At 39.5% G+C, this 19,849-nt stretch overlaps 2 protein-coding genes across 4 annotated transcripts in view; both read right to left on the bottom strand.

Annotated features, from left to right (window-relative positions):
- fndc7a (fibronectin type III domain containing 7a) overlaps window positions 1–1,093 on the bottom strand; it is an 11,173-nt gene extending 10,080 nt beyond the window's left edge. The window contains exons 1-2 of the mRNA XM_034888766.1: window positions 987–1,093; window positions 483–501 (exon numbers count right to left, since the gene is read on the bottom strand). Of these exons, the coding sequence (XP_034744657.1) occupies window positions 483–501; window positions 987–1,043 (76 nt within the window). The 5' untranslated portion in view covers window positions 1,044–1,093. The remainder of the gene's footprint in view (window positions 1–482; window positions 502–986) is intronic.
- Window positions 1,094–3,684: 2,591 nt separating this feature from the next.
- On the bottom strand, window positions 3,685–18,992 carry LOC117954775 (protein AKNAD1-like). Of its 3 annotated transcripts, XM_034888764.1 has the most exons (22): window positions 18,701–18,992; window positions 17,360–17,581; window positions 14,945–16,125; window positions 14,749–14,823; window positions 14,537–14,651; window positions 13,922–14,070; window positions 13,783–13,842; window positions 13,543–13,676; window positions 13,240–13,432; window positions 11,331–11,512; window positions 10,855–11,013; window positions 9,851–10,010; window positions 9,608–9,702; window positions 9,321–9,526; window positions 9,114–9,228; window positions 7,939–8,121; window positions 7,669–7,795; window positions 7,178–7,307; window positions 6,968–7,066; window positions 5,329–5,443; window positions 5,052–5,220; window positions 3,685–4,931 (listed from the first exon to the last, which is right to left on the bottom strand). In XM_034888764.1, exons 2-22 carry the CDS (start codon window positions 17,562–17,564, stop codon window positions 4,761–4,763), a joined length of 4,023 nt encoding a protein of 1,340 aa, XP_034744655.1. In that variant the 5' UTR covers window positions 17,565–17,581; window positions 18,701–18,992; the 3' UTR covers window positions 3,685–4,760. The 3 variants fall into 3 exon arrangements, 2 of the variants coding, with proteins under 2 accessions (XP_034744655.1, XP_034744654.1); XM_034888763.1 differs by lacking the exon at window positions 7,178–7,307 and having other exon boundaries at window positions 7,686–7,795; window positions 18,701–18,991; XR_004658891.1 differs by lacking the exon at window positions 7,178–7,307 and having other exon boundaries at window positions 4,847–4,931; window positions 5,329–5,378; window positions 7,686–7,795; window positions 18,701–18,991.
- Between the last annotated feature and the right edge of the window lie 857 nt (window positions 18,993–19,849).

Raw genomic sequence — 19,849 nt, 5'->3', positions numbered from 1 at the left:
TATATACAGTATATGTACACACACACACATACATATACACACACATATATACACATATCCTGTCTATGAACACACACATAAAAACATGTATACAATGTATACAACACAATGGTTTTATTTAAACATGAGTCCCCTACTTCTAATTGTTATTAAAACTATAATAATCAGGCAGTTATTCATACAAAAAAAGGTCAAATATGATGATTTCTTGGACAAAAAAACAAGCAATTCTACAAAAAATCTGATATTCAGCTCCCCGGTGTAACCCAAATGAAATGATCCTTTGTTTCATAACCACATGTTCAGAACCCAGTAAACCAATAATCGACTATTCGTGGTCACTACTACAAGATATATGAATACAAATATATCCAAGACACATGCAATAATAATATCCACCTCCACCTTTTTTGGGTCCCATTCAGGCACTGGTTTAGGATAATTATAAAGTATCTTAACGCAAATATAAAAAGATCATTTACCATTTTGAGCAGCACATATCTGTAAATAGAAAAACGTGGCAGGTTAATGAAAAAACACTTATGATAAATAACAGGAAATGCAGTATTTTCATGACAGAACATCATTCCAAGGGTAGCAAGCTGTTGGTATTTCACATAATATCCTGAGGCTAATTATGCAGCAGGATTTAATGCCTGTATCATATTCTCGGCGCATGAGAGGCAGCAGGCTGCACATTACCTTCACTCAACACAGATTTCAGGACTGGTCAGCGCTGGTATTTCTTTCAGGTCGGAATGAATTTGCCTGTTGAGCTAAGGTTGGGCACGCCACACACACTTGTTGAAAGCAGTGACACTCAAAAGAGCCAGTGTTCACATGTTTCAAAAGTCCACTCACTGTTGCATATCTGGATATTTCAAATTAGCACTTTAACAAAGATAGGGAATCCACACTGATGCTGGTAAAATGGGTCTTTGTAGTAAATCATCAGTATGTAATTAGAAACGGATCTCATGTCTTACCTCTGCAAATGCGAATAAAATCAAAAGTCTCAGCATCTTTGACTTAGTTCCCCCCATGCCTTCTGTGTTTTTCTGCTGCCTGGAGGCGAGATGTGTGATGCTGTTTCTCAAAATGACTTCAGGGAAGTATCTCAGACCTAAATTGGACTTTTTTTTTCTTTTTTTTTTTTGCCCTCCCTCTCTTTCAGATGAAACGACAGGTCCTTTATTGTTTCAGCAAATACCAAAGAGCCCAAAGGCTGTAACTCCTCCCCACGGGGGTGTTAGATAGGCGGGCGGCCTATCAGAGTGAGACGAGTATGCTCATCTTTGTAAGACGAGAACGTCGATAAAAAATCACCTGTGTAGCAGTATTTTTTTTAAATTTCTGCCACCATCTTTTAATCGCTTCTTGTCTTGTAGCATTGACATATCTCGTCCTCTAAAGAAACCACACCCAAACAATCCAATTGAGCAACATGCATCATCATACCTTACATAAAAAAGACACAAGCAATGACCTGTTTCTGCCTGAAAGGAAGATAAAGTTTAAGGTTTCATCCAAACAATATTTGATTTCTCATTAGCTCTTATCTTATGTTATCTTTTTGAGCAATTCTTCATTTTGACCTTTATTCGTCAACACAAATCCATCAAATACACTGAGTTCCTTGCAAATACACATATGACATGTTACATTAGTGTCAAAAAAGTATAGCATTTGTAACTCAAAACAGTCGGTGTCTTAATATGTACACAATACACTTGTTTATATTCTCTGATATTGTTAATGTATATACATATATGCACACATATATACAGTATATATACACATATGTATCTTCTTTAGATTCTGCTGTGCTCCATTGCCACTTTCACCACAACACTGATAAACCAGGAGAAACAAGCAGGCTTATGTCATCACACACACAGCATACATTTAGATTATACATATAGTACATTCATACATTGTACTGTATTATAAGTAACTTTACTGCGCTCTGTGTACAGTACAATACTGTGGATGTGCCAATAGTTCCAGTTAAGGTTACAAAGTGATGTTATCATGATGGCTTATCTCTTCCACAGTGACTCAGGTGTGTATTATAATGATGGGCAGGGAGGATCCCTGTGGACCAGATTAACTCTGTTGTGCATAAAGACCAAAAGGAGGGACCGGATCGGATAGCTTTCACAGAGTTCAAAGAACAAAAAGCATTCAATATTGTTTTGTGTGTTCCAGCATACATCCATATTTGGTAAATGATACTCTGTTAATAACTGTTTGAAAACCTTGATACACAACTAAGGAAGAATTAAGAGTCAAGATTGGGTTAATCAAGTTAGAGAATCTGTGTCCTTAAAGGAAGTGTTCACATTTTCTCAAAACAGAACTCCCATTTCCATATGGATGTTGGAAGTTTTATCTTTTTACAACAATTGCTCCTTCCTGAAGTGTCTCTTCATGGAATGGAAGAGATGGGAGAATAAATCCACTGTCCTGGTTCTGTGAAAAATAGATATAGTATAAATCTACATTTCAACTTAGAATGAGGCGTAAGCAGTACATAAGTCCCTCTTTTTGCAAGTTTGTGGATTTGCTCTTCCATTACTTACCCTGGAAGCGCATGAGGAAAGATCTTGTTTGCCAGTATGGGCAGAAGGGATGAGTAGTAAGTGAAAACCAATTTAAGACAGACTTAAAAATCGTACACTCATCCTTCAAAGAAGAAGAAGACATACTTTATTGAACTCTTGGTAGAGACCAAAAAAATGAGAACCCTCCGGCAGCTACAGTGGCTTGAGAAGGCACTCAAGCTAAAGTTGATTAAAAAAAGAATAATACAACATCTTTTGGAAATTGATCTTAATGCCTAATCGTTGCCCTTAACAGTTCAGGAATGTTGTTTGGACACATCTTTTCAGATAACCCCCCAACAGTGAAACTAGATACCCCACAACACAATGTGAACACAGCCCAGCACAAGCTAAGCCCAGAAAACAGAAACTTAGTAAGAAGACACTGTTGGGCCGGTTACACCCACAGGCCAGCAGGGATGCACCTTAAAGGGGGCCAAATGAGCAAATCAGACAAAGGTTACCTGGTAAAAAGACCGCATAGCTGTTTCTTACAGCAGGAGACCACAGATCAACAGGTGTTTATTTCACCGATGACAATGAAGGCAAAACATGGCCGCCACGATCGCAACAAAATGAGCACCATCGACTTTTGTGGCCTGCCACTGACATTATTTCAACCCTACCACAGCACAAGATAAATCGGAAATGTACGCAATCTAAAATAAAATACAACAACCACATCAAATATATTTCTACTTCCCTACTGTTATCTTGATTTACTTGCATTGTGTTATTAAGTAACACAATGCAAGTAATCAATGCATAAAAACATACATGAATTCAATACCTAACAGGTGCAAAAAAGGACAAAGGTCATTTTTTTCACATCTTTGTTATGGTCTGGAGATGAGTAATGTTTTCTCGAAAAGGGAAATCTTTATTATATTAATTTCCCTCTTATGAGCAACGGTCTAAGGACTTGACTTGGAATGGTACGGGAAAAGCTGAGAATGGCTTGAGAAAGTTTACACACCCAGGCTAAAGTTGATTAAAAGGAGGAATTAAAAATACATCTTTTGGAAATTGATCTTAATGCCTTTAATGAAAGCAATTCGAAAAATACCCCCTTTTAAGAACACCAATCAAAAATAGACAGTTTCAAAAATCGATGGAACAATTCATCCAACTATAGTTGATTAAAACACTCAAACGCCCCTTGGCTACTTGGTATCTCCTGGAACTTTTAAAATGGGGCTCGATACACTGGGGACTCTTTTAGCTTGAACACTCTGGAGAGGAGACACAAAGCAGCACCTGTTAATCTGCATGCAGTTAATCATAATTAAAGTATGATAATGCAATACTGCACATGTGTATGTAACTGAACTAGCAAACTGAGTACATGTGTTTCTCTTGACAGGGCCGGCCTCCAATCAACACCAGCTGCAACCTCCGCAAAACCGGTTCATATTGTCCAATAAACAACCAAAACTTGCCCCTCATTTCATATACCCGTAACATAATGAGCTAAAGTGTACTAATGCCACAAAATACTAGCGATGAAGAGGACGTTCATTGTATTCCTCGTTCAAGCTAAAAGCAGAGAGGGATTTTCCTCAGATGTAATATTACACATGCGTAATATTATGACTTACCTTATGACTGTGTATGTGTGATGGACAGCTTATAGCTGGGGAGCAGGTCAAATACAACAAAAGGGTTAGGTGACACAAGTGGACTGACATGGAGACTTATGAAAAGATAGTTTATTGCTTCATCTGCTGATTGATTCGGCTGTGACTGCTGTTGCCCCCTAACAAGAGGTCACAACTGGTTCACATTGTTTTATGATATCAAAAGTATTTCCTCAGAAAGTCATTTTCTCCCACTAAAGCGGCCATAACGTGTTTCGATTACATTTTACACACCGGTCAGAATAAAATTGAAATGCTAGAGAATTATTTTTAAGCAATTAAGGGACCTATAGGCTCAGTATTGAACACTTTTTTAAATATATAAAAATACTGTCCATCAACAAATCCAAAAACCTTACAGTATACAGGTGGTTATATTATCTTATAAAATATATTTCATGCAGTGTGATTTTAGACTTTTGCATTTATAAATACACAAACCATGTAAAAAAACAACAACAACAAAACACAAACAGGTCCTTAAGTAACTTATTCAAAAAAGAAATGTTCTACATAGGCATTAGAATGCATGGTGTTTCCTGCCCCCTGGTGGCTGCATGCTGTATTGCTTCCTGTGGACTTGAGCCTCAGACAGGTCCGCTGACAGTCTCTTGGCCATCCGGTCGGTGGTCCTCTTCATGCTGCGGGCCACCTCAATAGCGTGGTCTAGAGTCCTGTTCATGTCGTCCTCCTTGAAAACAGTTAGCAGACTTTCCTATGAAATAGTTGGCTTTTTATTGTTGGCGAAACACAGCAGATGTTCTTTTTTACAGGGATGAGCTCAGCAGACAGGCATGTGAAGAAATCTCACCTTGGTCCCTCTGCGTCTGCCTGTCCTGCTGCCAGTCTTTGAGGGAACTAATACTGGAGATGGTGTCCGCTGGAAGTACACATTACTGGGCAGGAGGGCCGAATCTGACTGGGTGGAGTGCTTTCTGTGATGGGACACGGACTGCAGAGGCGGCTCCCTTACTTTATAGCTGGATTGGAGGACACACACAGCAAAAAAAGGGACTCCACTTTACCCAGACTATGTCATTTAATATCTTCTGGTTAATATCTGTGTGCTTTTAGTACGTGACGTGTACCTGGCAGGCAGGCTGCTGGAGGAGCCGTAGCTGACCTGGAGAAGAGGCTTCTGGAGAGATGCAGAGGAGAAAAGAGACCACCTCTCCTTGGAGTGAAAACTCTCCATCACGGCAGCTGATTGCAGGAACATAAGATAAGAAGCACTACAGTATATGTACCAATAGAACACAATACTGATAATTAGGGGGATGATTCCGATGACTCGAAGACGGACATGCTAAATAACTCCTGCCATTGCTGTAGATACTGGCATTACAACTGGAGTTGGTGACCACTGCTCCTCATTAGTTAGGATAGGCGGAAGATACAGTCCTTGTATGTGTAAATGTACTTGGCAAATAAAAAGAAATAAACCCTTTCGTTCTTGCTGTTTTTGTTGTCTCCCTCCTTCCCATATTTCCTCTGTTTTTGATTGACACATTTGATCGCAAGGAAGGATTGTGGAAAAGGGGCACTGTGCCTTTTTCGGTGTGTGTGGTGTACTTTTCTGTAGGTTATCTGGACCAATGTTTTGCACTTTTGTTTAAATAAAATATAAAAAAGAATTATCGCAACAAAACACTTACTCTTACAGATGGAGGAACGACAACCAACTTTCGAGCTAGCAAGCTACACAACTGAAAAAGGCAGATTTTGAAGAAAATTTCAATCATTCAATAAGGCAGGCCTGCTTGGTTCTTATGGGGAAGGATTAAGATTTACAAAGCAGTTGTTTATGGCATTTACTCGCTCTATCTGGGACATTTCTGGACCGATGAGCAGGGACTGGTGTTGACAAATCACACACGCAAGAGTAAATGAGGTTTAACTGTGTATTCAGCTAATTTAAATAGCTCATTTCTGTATTGTGTCAACAGTTAATTTAATATGTTATGTGGCGTTTTTCTTTTGAGGGGTGCAAATGTTTCACTTAAAAAATATATTTGATCTATTTTGTATTTTTTTTATTCTTGCAGAGCCACCATTGCTGCGTCCAGAGCTCAGTGTCGCCCAAGATGATTGTGATTGGTTTAACCCTTGTGTTGTCTTCCCATTGACCTGCAACTTTGTGTTTTTCTCGGTTGAAATTTCAACATTTTATTGTTTTTTTCTACACTTTTCTCAATGTTTCGGTCGTTTTTATTCCTATTTTTTGTCACTTTTTGAATTTTATTTAGTTATGTTTTAGTCAATTTTTTTTTTTTACAATTTCTCTGTCCCTTTTTCCAGTGTTTTTTAAAGTTTTTTTTGGTATTTTTGTCTTATTTTTTGGTAACTTTTTCAGCGTTTGAAAAAATAAGATCTTTGTTGCTTTTTTTCCTGCTTTTTTGTCGTTTTTTTAAAAACATTTGTCACTTTTTTCAACGTTTTTTCTGATATAGAAAGTTTCTGAAAACCGGTAAAATTTGACCCGAGGACAATACCCAAAGAACCAAAGCATTTTTTCTCCTATCCGAGAATGTGTCTCTGGTGTAGTCAGACCTTACTCCTCAGTGCTGTAGGGATACGTCTGGCAATGCAAGACTACTTACAGCATACCCTGTGTAGTAGAATTTAATTTAAAATCTGCTATATATAAATCTGAAAGTGCATTGTTTCATAAATCCCAATGACACCAAAATGTTGACGTTCTTAACATTAGATGGTAAAGTCACTTACTTTGTAGTCTCTGCTTGGCGTGGCTGCCACAAGCCTTCCCTCCTTTTAAAATGGAGCTGTTCAGATGAGAGGTTTTCACTGAGCTGTTTCCCTCTGACCCTGAAGGAGCATAACACACGATATTCCTTTTTTTTAAATCTATCACCTGTGTAAATTGTATACAATTTCCAAAGACTGTACTATGCTGTGAAAAACAGCTTTGGCTCACACCTCTGTTGGATTGCAGCTCCTCACAGAGTTTATATTGAAACTCTGGCCCTGAGCGCACGCTGCAGCCTCTCCTGCTCACTACAGGTGAACTGTGGAACTGCAACATGATCTCAGAGCCTGAAGAGCATATCTAACCATAGTAGATGTCCGAGGAAATATAGGGACACACGCTGCTCACAAAAAATAAAAATTCTCTTTCTGTTTTTCTCTTTGTTGTCAAATGTCAGTTTTTTTGATGTTCAAGAAGGTGTGGAAAACCTTGAGTATTGTGCTTTACTATAACAAAAACAGTATATAAGGTGTTATTTTACTTTGGATCTAATAATTAAATACATTTACTATCAGAAAATTAATTTTGATGCTTAAGTACAGTCAATATCAGACTCTTTAAGACTTTTACTCAAGAGGATTCTGAAAAGTGACTGACTGCTACCAAAGTCATTTTCTTGTACTTTAACTCAAGGCTTGCTTTCAAGTACTTTGTACAAGACTGGTGGTGGTGGAATACCTTTGATTTCGCTGGGGCCCATGTCTGAAGAGATCCAGTCCTCTATCCTCACCTGAATGGAACTGAGATTGCTCACATCCTGTGTGCTGCCACTTGATGGCTTCCACACACTAGAGAGTAGAATAAAAAGGGTCATACTAATGTCAGAATAATGTATAAATGGTAAGAACATGTCTCTTTTATACATCAATACACCCTCAAAAAATGGCCATTATCCTTGTGTTCCTCCGCTAAAACCAGCCAGCGGGATCACCTGTTGTATGCTGGTCTGTGGTGGGTCCGAGGTCGGGTTTTCGACTTGCGCTCCTGACGGTCCTGTCTGTATTTGGAGGCGAGATAGTCCATCTTCTGTGCTAGGTGGGGCAGCTGGACCAAGCCTTCCTCCAGCTCCTTCTTCAGCCGGGATACCTCTGACTGCAAGGCCAGGAGAGCCTCACTAAGCAGACACACATACAGATGATACATCTATCTGGATCCATATTTAAATCATCAACAATCCAATTTTTTTGATACAAAGTGAAAATATCAAGGCATATCGCCATCTTTAAGATGCACCTTTATTTTGAAATTCCCACTTTGTATTGTTTTCATCAAAAAGAGTAGTTTTTTTTTTTCTGTTTTAAGGGCTTACTAATGCATTTGTCAAATATAGCTGCCTTTTTTATAATATATAAAGATGTAAATGACTGTCTGAAATCAGCTTAAGTGTTTTTATATCGGTTGCAGGCTCCTGAATTCGATCGAATCAACATCCTATCTTGGCAGACTTTGTGATATCAGTAAATATTCTATCCTTGTCCAAGTAATCAATATAATATCGTATTGTGATAAAATGTGTGATTTACACCCCTAAGGTTCACTGATTAAATAGGCAACAGAAGAGAAGAGGATGATTCAATCTTTATCTTAACCCTCCTGTTGTCCTCTGGGTCATATTTGACTTGCTTTAAAAAAGTTTCTAAATCAGACATTTGGGTTTCCTTCAACCAAACTGTAAAAAACAAAATAACATTGAAGGTAACTTGCTTCTCACAAGTTAAATAACTGATCAGTTCACTATTTTCATTGAATTTGGGTGTTTTATTTAATTTCATAGCATTTTAAGAAGAAAAAAAGATTTAAGCACACTAAAAAAAGTGACAGGAATGTAGGAAAAAAACAAAGACATTGTAAAAAGTAAGAACACGGCAAAAAGTGACAACAAATGTCAGAGAAAGCTTCAAAAAATTCAAAACAAGAACAAAATGTCCCAAAAAAAATCAACCAAGAACTTGGGGAAAGTGACAAATGTGTCTTGAGGATGTTTTAAATTCAAATTTTGACCCAGAAAAACTAAATGTTGGTCTACGGGAATACAACACAAAGGTTAAAGTTCTAGTTTTTCAGCAGTCAACCCCCAACACTAGGTGCTCCTGAGCATTCACTGACCCATTACATGAGCAGGAGTACAGCGGGCTGCCTCTCTCCTCTGTGTCCATGGTGGTGCTGAGTGCGGGTTCTGATACGTGGTGATGGAGCTGGGCAGGCGGACTGCGTTCAGATCCTGTTCAGATTCCGTTCAGATTTATCATTTCAGTATTGACCATAGAAGATGAAATAACAAAGATAACTTCTTTTTTGGCTGGATTTGCTCACCTTGCAGCCTGACTGAAGGCTCCTTAGTGGTGCTCTCCACCCACCGCTCCACTGCCGCTGCAGCACCACAGGACTGTGTTTGGACAGATGGGTGGGGACTTGCCCACCGCTGGCTGGGGAGGAAGGCTGAATGGACGGCTGTCTGCAGGTTGGAGCAGGAGCCTTCACTGTCTGAGCTACTTAAAGCATCATTCTGGGAGTGTACACTGCAGATGAGAGGATCAAATTGGCATGTATAGTAGTATATAGAAACTCATTTTATAAATAGTAAAGTATTTCATTTGTACCTTTCTGTGAGCAGATTTGGATGAAATGGTCCAGAAGCTGATTGATTCAAGTAAGAGCTCCCAAATCCACTGTCTGTCTCCGGGCTCAAAATCCTCTGCATCCCAGAAAACCTGACATCAGTTTAAATAAAGCAGCCTGTGCAACCTCCACACACAACTGTAACTTAAACGGTGTCCCGGAAAATCTCTTGCACAACAAAACAGACCAAAAATTGTCAAACAACCCAACTATCTGCGACTGACCTGTGATACAGATGAGTTGTTGAGAGGAGGCTCTGGGGGAATGTGGGTGTCTGAGTCTCTGCGTGCATCAGAGGAAGATGAGACCTCCACAGCCGGACTCACACATTCACCCAGATCACATTCGCCTGCTGGGTTCAAGACACTGTCTGGGGTGCTACGACTGCAGCAACCAGTGAGATATTTAGAGTCGGTTGGGTGGAGATGAGGGGAGTTGTGGAAGGGTGAGGTTTTGTTTGAAATACAAAAAATTACATACAGTACGCATAGGTAAAATATGCATACATACACTACCGGTCAAAAGTTTGGGGTCACTTAGAAATTTCCATTGCACTCCATTGTAGACAGAACACCAGCTGAGATCAGTTGCATTGTTTTTTTAACCAGGGCAGCAGTTTTCAGATTACATTATGTGCTTACATAATTGCAAAAGGGTTCTCCAATGTTTTTCTAGTTAGTTTTTTTTTTAAGGATATCAGATTAGTAAACATATTGTGCCTTTGGAACGTTGAAAGAATGGTTGTGGATAAGGGGCAATGTAGATATTACATTAAAGACCTGCCACCCACTCAGATCAGCTGGTATTCTGTCTATAACGGAGTGGTATGGAAATTTGTAAGTGGCCCCAAACTTTTGACCGGTAGTGTACATACATATATACATACATACATACAGTATGTACATACACACATACAGTACGTATATACATACAGTAAGCTACATACATACATACAGACATCCAGTACGTACATAGATATACATACACACATACAGTACGTATATACATACATACATACATACATGCACACATGTAGTACGTATATATATATATATGTGTATATATATATACATACTTACAGACATACATACAGTACGTGAAAATACATAGATAAATACATACATACAAACATACATACATACATATTGTACATACAAATTGGTAGATACATTTTGCACTTACACTGACAGGATTACATCACAACATCACTTAACATCACAGCACTGACCTGTCGGGTCTCCACTGCCTCTGACTCAAGGATGCGCTGCTTCCACTCAAGTATGCCAAGATGTTACTGTTATCTATCACTTCTAACGAAGCAGAGCTCCTGTCTTCTTCAGCCTCAGCTGTCTGAATTCCCAGTCCCTCCACAGAGCCCTGTGAGCTCCTGAAACAGAACAGAAAAGAACACAGTGACTCAAACACTCTGTGGAACCTAACACCAACACTGCACCTGAAACCCTATCTGCCCAGGGGAAGGCTGAGAACGTGCCTCTTATTTGAGCACAAACACACAAGCAAGCACCACTCAAAACATCAATGGCTAGACAAAACAGTACTGTATCATATGCATTTATCCTAGCCAGGATACTGTAACTATTTTCAAATTTGTCTATACAGAATTTAAACTGCTACCTGTTTGCGTACTTTATACACATTTTGTGTTGGTGTATTATTGGAGCGTTAAATTATCTTAACAAGCACCTTGAATTGCAGTATCTATGTCCAGTATTTTTCAGTAAAGAATCAGTTGTTGTGCGTTCACAGCGTTGCTGTAATTCCTCATCTCCATGGACCTCACTGGCCTCCTCCACTTCGTCTGTATTTTCTTCCTCTTTCAATGCCTCCGTCTTATAGCCCACATGGGACAAACCTGCACTTGGCCCCTGAAACAGGACACCCAGTCAGATAATTTGTGGTTAGTGTAATATTACACACACATGCTCAGCCTTTTCTCCAGGAGAGAAGGTGCAAGGTGTGGATGCTTGCTATTCAACACAGACTGGCTGCACCCAGACCGAAATATATAACATTAACATTGAAAGTCATTTTTCATCCTGGGGATCATAAATGTTGTTTAGATGTCAAAGCATTTCACTCTGAACCAAAATGTCAAGACACTGAACAGAAAAGTCACAGGGTCATCTAAGACATCATAATTCATCCTCTGGGAACTATAAATGATAATGCACATGGAAAGAAGGGCTGACTAACCGGCCTACTTTAGCAAATCCTGGAGCCCTGCTGCTAATGTGGCATCAAATCCCTAAAATCCTTGAGATTAATGTATCAAAAAAGAGAAGGAAATAGAAAACTAAAGTTTTAAAGCAAAATTGAATTAAAATGTATACATTAGTAGATTTTTTAAATCATTTCTAGGCATTAGGTCTAATTGGTTATGTTAACCTACATTTGTAATACTAAGCTTGCACAGACACATAGAGGAAATGTCGCTACACACTGCTATACAACCATAGGCCGTTACAAAATTTAATGGAAACATTAATGGAAAGCTGATTTAAATTACGAAGTGGCCACAAAAAAACTAGTTAAGTGTATGTTCCGCATTTAAACTGCAAAATAGCTCCATTGATTTGAGGATTATTAACTGTTAACAGAAGTTGTCCCCAATAAAAGTAGTTCATAAGACATTTCACAGAAAGCCAGAAAAGTCCATTTCTTGGTGGTACTACAGCCAAAATTAGGAATCACCTTGAATCTTTATTGTTTCTGTTTAGAGTATGGATATGTATATGCTTTATTTCAGACCCAGGGGGATCTGTATCACAATAAGAACCTCCACAAACACAAAAATACAAATTACAGAGCCTGCCACGATGTTCACTGTGTCTAATATACAGACATGTTCGCCAATGGTTCCACAGTCTGGAAGAGAATCTGTCAGAATTGCGTACAGGGTTGGCCAAAACAGTGATTATGTCATTTTCTGACTCAGATACCCTACACATAAATCTATACATCAGGTTACGTAAAACAGCAGAGCAGGTAGGTACCCCAACGCTGACTTGCACTGGAGCTTCTTGGAGCATTCAGCAGAAGCCTCAAGCTGTCATTATAGGCCACTATGAGTTTTCTAATGCTGCCTTGCAATAATACGGCCCAAATATGTAATCTCACGGCACACCATAAGTGCAGTGCCAGACAGATAGAAGTCAGGGGAGGTTGCCTGTCTGTCTTCTCTACTTCTGATAATCATGATCTTCCTCATTTTAGCATTGTATTTTATATAAAAATCAACACCATACTGTGTACATACTCTTAGAAGCTGTTGGAGACCAGCACTATTTGGGCTAAAGATGACCAAATCATATGTACATTAGGGGATTAATATATATATATATATATATTAGTGTGTATATATTGTTTGGTTGCTTTGTATGTGTAAGCGCATTATGAGCAACGATGTTCCAAAGAAAAAATCCTTGTATGTGTCCTAATACCTGGAAAATAAAGCTGATTCTGAATGTCTGTTGAAAGTTGAATGGACTGACTTACATGCCATTCCTACAGCAGAGCTGCTAGAAAGGCAAAGAACTGTGAAGGTGAGTGAGGTTTTATTAAAGCAATGGGTGTGTGCGTGTGAGTTGGTTACCTCATGCAGGGATGGTGGAGGTGAGAGTGTGGGCATGCAGAGAGGACTGGGCTTCATGTGCAGCATGTCTTCAATGGGCGTGGGAGTGGAGGATGAATGGGGTGGAGAAATCTGCTCACACACGTTTTTGTCTATCATCTCCTTTATGTCCTCAAGATGCATCCCTATCCTAAATATGTCTCCCTCAATCAGCCTGCTCACACACACACACACACACACACACACACACACACACACGCATGAAGACACAAAATGATGCAGATACATTCATACAGGTGCGATGGCGTGGTCTCTCTCTCTAACCTGTTTGGGTCAAAGGTGCCAGTGTTCCTGGACAGGCCCATGTAGTTTTGCATCTCCAGAGCTCTGTGATCCTCCTTCTTACTGATGTATTCTCTTTCCAATTGGTCCTGAGCCTCCATAATGCTCCTCAGCATCTGTCAACAGGCACATTTGACATTTATACACATGCAAAGAAAGAATTTGCACCTCAAAGACATTACATGCAGTATGAACTACAAATAGCAAGTAAACAATAGTTACCATTTGCTGCTCTGCTATGCTCACCGACATGTTGCTCACTATCAATTTGAATTCTTCCACCTGAATAGAAAAAGATGGTCAAAATGGTCTTAGATGTCCATGTAATTAATGGTGGCTTTTTAATATGCGTCAAACTTACCTTTGGCATGAACTGGCTGATGATACCTGTCAACTCAGCAGTCATTCTTTCCCCCTCACTGGGACCCTCCTCAGGTTGGCTGGAGGAAGCTGTGTTCACCTCCTTAATGTTGCTCCGGGAGATTGTTTCTTTTTTCTCCCCTAGGTTTTCTGATAACAAAGCATTTTGAGCAACATCAATTTATAAGCGACATATCCCTGATAATGAGTCTCTGATAAACTTTGACATGTACACATCAACTACTGAAATGGTACAGAAAAGGGGAATCAAAGGATCATTTTTTCTTACCTGTCTTTAACTTATGAGTGTCCTTGATGAAGTGTGTAAGCCAATACTTTGAGTGTATCCATGCAAATAATTTGCAAATGTCTTGTGAACTATTACAAAATGCAATTAATTTAGTGTGGTTAGTTTGTCCAGGTCCAAACTATTTTTTTCCACTTAATTAAATTGCTCCAAAAGCAATGAAAAAATATTTGTGTAACTAGAATAGTGTCATATGACCCCATTTGTCTCTATGGAAACCAGCTACAGTTCACTGCGTAACTTGGAGGTAGCGACGCAAAGCGTTGACCCGACATAATATCAGATGTCGGACACAGAGACGTACTGTACCTGATGGGGGATTGCGAGGAGCCGCGCATCCAAGATGGCCTCCCTCAATTAAGTTTCCCTGATGATCATCATCTTCACACTCTAAATAAAGCATCAGTTCTGAGGAGGGCTGAGCCTGTGAAAGGAGATCCATAAACTTTAAAATAAGACTCGGAAATTATAATTGATCTACACAAAGCAGCTCGGTCAAAAAAAAAAAACCTTCTACTTACGTTGGTTCCTACTCTCATTTGATCTATAAGGTTCTCTGCCTCAGCATATTTGGTTAGTAGTTTATCATATTCAGCCTAAGGATATATAGAATGAGACAAAACGTTAGTTCTATGTCCTATGTACAGCATTCCCACTTGATAATGGTGAAGGAAATACAAGCAAAATACAAAAAAGCGTAGGTGCAGATTTTTCTACCTGCAGGTGATGCACCAGTGCTGGAGCAGACTGTTTGTCCTCATCTCTGAAGACGTAGGGCTGCTCTGATGTGTGGACTGAATCCTCCAGGACTCTGTTGATCACCTCTAACATCCCTGGAGAGGACTGGGCTCTGTGCATGGCAGTGGGGCTCTGGGGAACAGATCTGACAGGTCCGCTTGGAGCTTTGGGGATTTTCACCTTGGGGGCGATCTTGGAGAAGTCCGGAAGTGGGTAATGGACTTGGCCTTGACCATACTTTATCTCGCTGAAGGACCTGGTGCGCAAAAGTGGGACTCTCTGAATCTGATCATCCTCTTTAGGATTTTCCTGCTTCTCTACGGCACTCCCGCTGCCCTGTTCAGAGTGTATACTTGCAGAGCTGGATGTAAAGCTGTCAGAAGCATTAGAGGTTACATTATCAATTTTCATTTCTGCTTCTTCCTCTAAACTTGAAATTGTTGTTGCAGTTGTACACTTCTCATTAGTCCTATCTGAGCAGAAACTCTGAGAATCACAAGCACAGCTCTCTGATTGGTTATCATTAAGCTTTGTGCTGCTGTGTGCTGAAGCACAGCTAAAAACAGTGTAATCCGCGCTCTCCAGTAGGGACACCTCCGGCAGGGTCTCTGCCTCAATCAGCCTACCCGACCTCAGCAACTCCTCCTGGGAGAAGTGTCGCAGCAACAACTGGTTAATGTCCGAAGGACAAGGTTGCCCCTCAATTGGCTTGGAAGGCTCAAACAAACTGTCTTGTTTGGTGTGGCCATCCTCTTGCGACAAACTTGCTGGTTTCTCAGCATTACACTCAACAGAACCCAAATGCTCAATAATATCATCTTTATCTCTTGTATTACATTCAAGCAAAGCAGGGACATCAGGACTTGCATGAACTGTTTCTCTCCCATCAGAGCTCATGTTACCCTCAGAATTAGCTGCCTGGTTGAAGTAGGGGCTTCCGAGGTCCCCATCGTAAGGTAGGTCGTCCTGATCCTCGTCACTAGTATCTTGCTCTGGGACGTCGTGATGCTGCTTTAGGGGCAGCTCATCTTGTATGGTGTTTGGTCTTTGGGCAGACACATGCAGAATGCTGCTCTTGCTCTCTACCGCCTTCTCACTCTGACTTCTCACAATACTGGACTCAGAGGAGGTGTATTCCAAGGCTGACAGCTCTGCACTCCCTGCAAAATAAGGAACACCAACAACTTAGCATTATTGGCCTTTATTTTTGGCATGCCAGCTTAGACAAAGAACTTGTGCATTGATTTTAGACGTCACCATTCAACTCCTGAAAAAGACGATTATAGATGGAAAAGAGGTTGAAATTGATCTGGGAATCATCATTGATAACAAGTCGACCTTAGAACTAAACACAGACATGCTGAGTAAGAAAAGTCAGCAAAGTCTCTTCTGTCTGAAAAAGCTAGTTAAGTTTCAAGTGGACAGATCCCTGATGACGCTGTTTTACTAATCTTTTATTGAGTCTGTCTTTACTTTTTCATGTATTTGCTGGTATGCTTCGCTTAGTTTAAAATGAAAAAACACATTAGTAATGGTAAATAAAGTTAGCAGCAAAATCATTGGGATTCAGCAGATGAAACCAACTGAACTGGACAATAGACATGTGCTTTAAAAGTCAGAATCCATCACGTCTGATAGTTCTCACCCCCTGCATGCAGAATTTAAGGTTCCCGCTTCAGTCAGCCACCAGCCAAAACAAATAGATATAAATTCTACTTTGTATTTTCTCCTATCTCTCTGCTTAACTCTGTAAAGAATAGGTAACGTCTGAACATAAGGCACACTTGAACTTAAACTTTTAATATTGGGGTATTCATTTACCCATTTGGTCTGACCTTGTATCGATGTTGTTGTCTTTGTTGTCATTCATGTACTGTATGTCAACTTCTTTGCTACTGCAGCTAAACTAATCGCCCCTCTGGGACAAATAAAGGTTTTGAACTGGACATGAAAGGGGAAAAAGGTTGGAATGACATGCAGCAGAGAACTGGAGGTTGGAGCCAAACCCAGGGCTGCTGCATTGAGGACTGAGCCTTTGTACGTGGAAGTGTGCTCCACCTAGTGAGCCAACCAGGCACCAGAATGTACTTTTTTTTTAGACCATTAACAATGACAGCTCCAACTTACTTTGCAACTCTGCCAACACGTGTCATCATTACATTACATGTCACCGAAAAAGGAAAGATAGCTCCAAAAAATACAATAAGACAAAGCCACAAAGTCTACAATCACCACTAAAGATCTCTTTTAAATCTGTGAGAAAAATGCAATCTTTGCTACATATGTGATATAACACTATATAATTATTCTGACAGCAAGATGGCTTAGGATGGGTGAAACAATCCAGTTTAACACCCAACACAAAAACTCTTTAGAAAAGACTCCAGGACTCACCACTGAGATGGATGCTTGCTTCGGAGGCAGCAGACTCTGCCTGGGACAGATGGAAGGCTAAAGAACTCTCCAAATCACTGAGGTGGAGACTTTCATCCTCACTTAGGTCGACAAAGATGCTCTGCTGAAATGACTTCTCCCAGAGGACAGTGGGCTTGTCCTCTCCCTTAACGGCTTCATCTGATTCCTCTGGTTGTCCCTCCATGGACTCTTTGTCTTCACCTGTGTCAGGAAAGGGGGTAAGAAAAGAGGGTGGAGAACCTGTTCGTCACTTAGCAACGCAACTTGTGAGCCGACAACATTGGATCAAAATGTGCTGAGCTGTCAATTATTTAACAATCGATGCATTGTGTGAGTTTTGCGTGACATGTGTTAGGTGTGAATGATGTTCATGGGTAAACGTGTGTGTGAGAAACAGCGGTGGAAGACGGTTACTTAAATAAGAGAAGCAATTCCAAATTATTAAAATATTCCATTAGAGGAAAAGTCCTGCATTTTAAATCTTAGTCAGCATTTGTCAAAAGTAAAAGTGCTTATTCTGCAGCATAACACTGAGTGAATACTTTTAATATGGCCCCGTCAGTGTTATATTAATGTTAAAATGATATTATTGTTCTGCATTCTTTAAGTTTATTGTAGATGGTCAAGAGAGTTATCAATATTATGTTGGGAAGTTTGATCTATATCAACCAATTAATATTCATCATAAAATGACATATTATGGATGTAAAGTTAAGAAATTACAAGTTACACTCTGTTGTTATTACACACAGGCCTGAATTACACACACATGCTCAGTACCTATACATGCACTAAATGGAGAGATGTCAGAGTGGGGGGGCTGCCCATGGAAAGCAGCCCAAGCACATGGGGGTTCAGTGCCTTGCTCAAGAGCAGTGCCAGGAGGTGAACTGGCACCTCTCCAGCTACCAGTCCGCCCCTATACTTTGGTCTGTATGTGGACTTGAACCGGCGACCCTCCGGTTCCAACCCAACTCCCTACAGACTGACCTACTGCCACCCCCAAAAGGACTATATGTACAGCAATAAACGCATAGTAACTTTGTCAGATACATTTAACGAAGTAAAAAGTACAATAGTAGGTTCTGAGTTTTACGTTAACGGTACAGCTAAATATAAAGTAGCAGAAAAACTCAAGTGAAGTAACCTACTTGAGTAAATATAGGTTACTTATTTTCTACTGTGTGCCATTGCAAGAAAGTAACACAGGCTACTGCACTGCAACGTCAGACTATTAAAAAGGAAATTTAACATTTCAGTGTTTGTACTGTCATTTTATACAAAGTGTTCAGCCTCATATTGGGATTTTATGGTACTTACTCGGGTTATGAAATGGTCCCTCAGCCGTAGTGGTAGTTTCTTTTTTTTAGTTTTTAGTTTGAAGTTAGTCCTATCCACAGCCCTCCTCTCGCTCCTGACACCATTTTGCAGCCAGCCGTGTGTTTCTGTCTTCCTTTCTTGACATATGGTTTCTCGAACGGGTTTGGTGTCTGCGGCATCATCAATAATGTAGCTAGCTTGGAGCAGGGCAGGCTCGTACAGGCGGAACCTGGTTGCTAGGTAACGGTGGGGCAACCTCACCGAAGGACCAATAGAATAGCGTCAGGAAGTAGAGATAGTTTTTGAAATACCAACAAGACTATTGAACCTTTGTGTTGTCCTTTCGGGTAAAAAAGGACAAAAAAATTGACATTTAAATTTTATTTAAAGGTAAATTTACAAAACTTCAGTCATCACAGCTCATAACGTAAAATTATAAAGAAAGAGATTGCAACTTATACAATATGAGACCAGGTAACAAAAGTATTAATTACAATGTAAACGGATCCATGAAGTAAACAAAATAAAAAACATTAAAAAATAAATATATAAATACAAATGTGACAGATTTGCTAACCTCGTTAATGATATTGACAACAGATGTTCTTAATTAGCTTTCTTACTGGTTACTAATTTAAGAGACTCAAAATGTATGTTAATTTTAATTTGGAATAAAACATGGTCTTGAATTTGAAAATTTGGATTTATGAACATGAAAGTTCCCTTATAAAATAAAAAGATTAACAATATTACATACATTTCTATCTTTACATTCAAAAAGTGTGATTGCATGTGTTGTTTTACATACCATGTAATTTTCAATAACTTTTCATTAATTCTAATATGCCAAAACTGAGTTACATTCTTAGAACATAATCCGGAATGCCTTCTCTCTAAGAAAGGATTCATAGTTAAGTAATTGGCTATTACAATAAAAAAGATCCTTTACTAAGATAATATCTCTATCAATATTTCTGCAAATAGACTGACATGTTCCTCTTAGTAATGCTTTCAAAGATTCCACACATGAAATCAGCTTGTAAATAATGACAATACGTCATCTCTTTTCTATTCAAATCCATTGGTCCAATGACTGTTTTCAGGGCGTGACTATCTTTGAATGTCGTCCCCTGATTGGCTACTTGGCGA

This window comes from Etheostoma cragini, chromosome 12 (genome assembly GCF_013103735.1).
Source record: "Etheostoma cragini isolate CJK2018 chromosome 12, CSU_Ecrag_1.0, whole genome shotgun sequence".
In the NCBI taxonomy this organism is placed as follows: domain Eukaryota; kingdom Metazoa; phylum Chordata; class Actinopteri; order Perciformes; family Percidae; genus Etheostoma; species Etheostoma cragini.
This window is presented reverse-complemented; position numbering and strand designations above follow the sequence as displayed.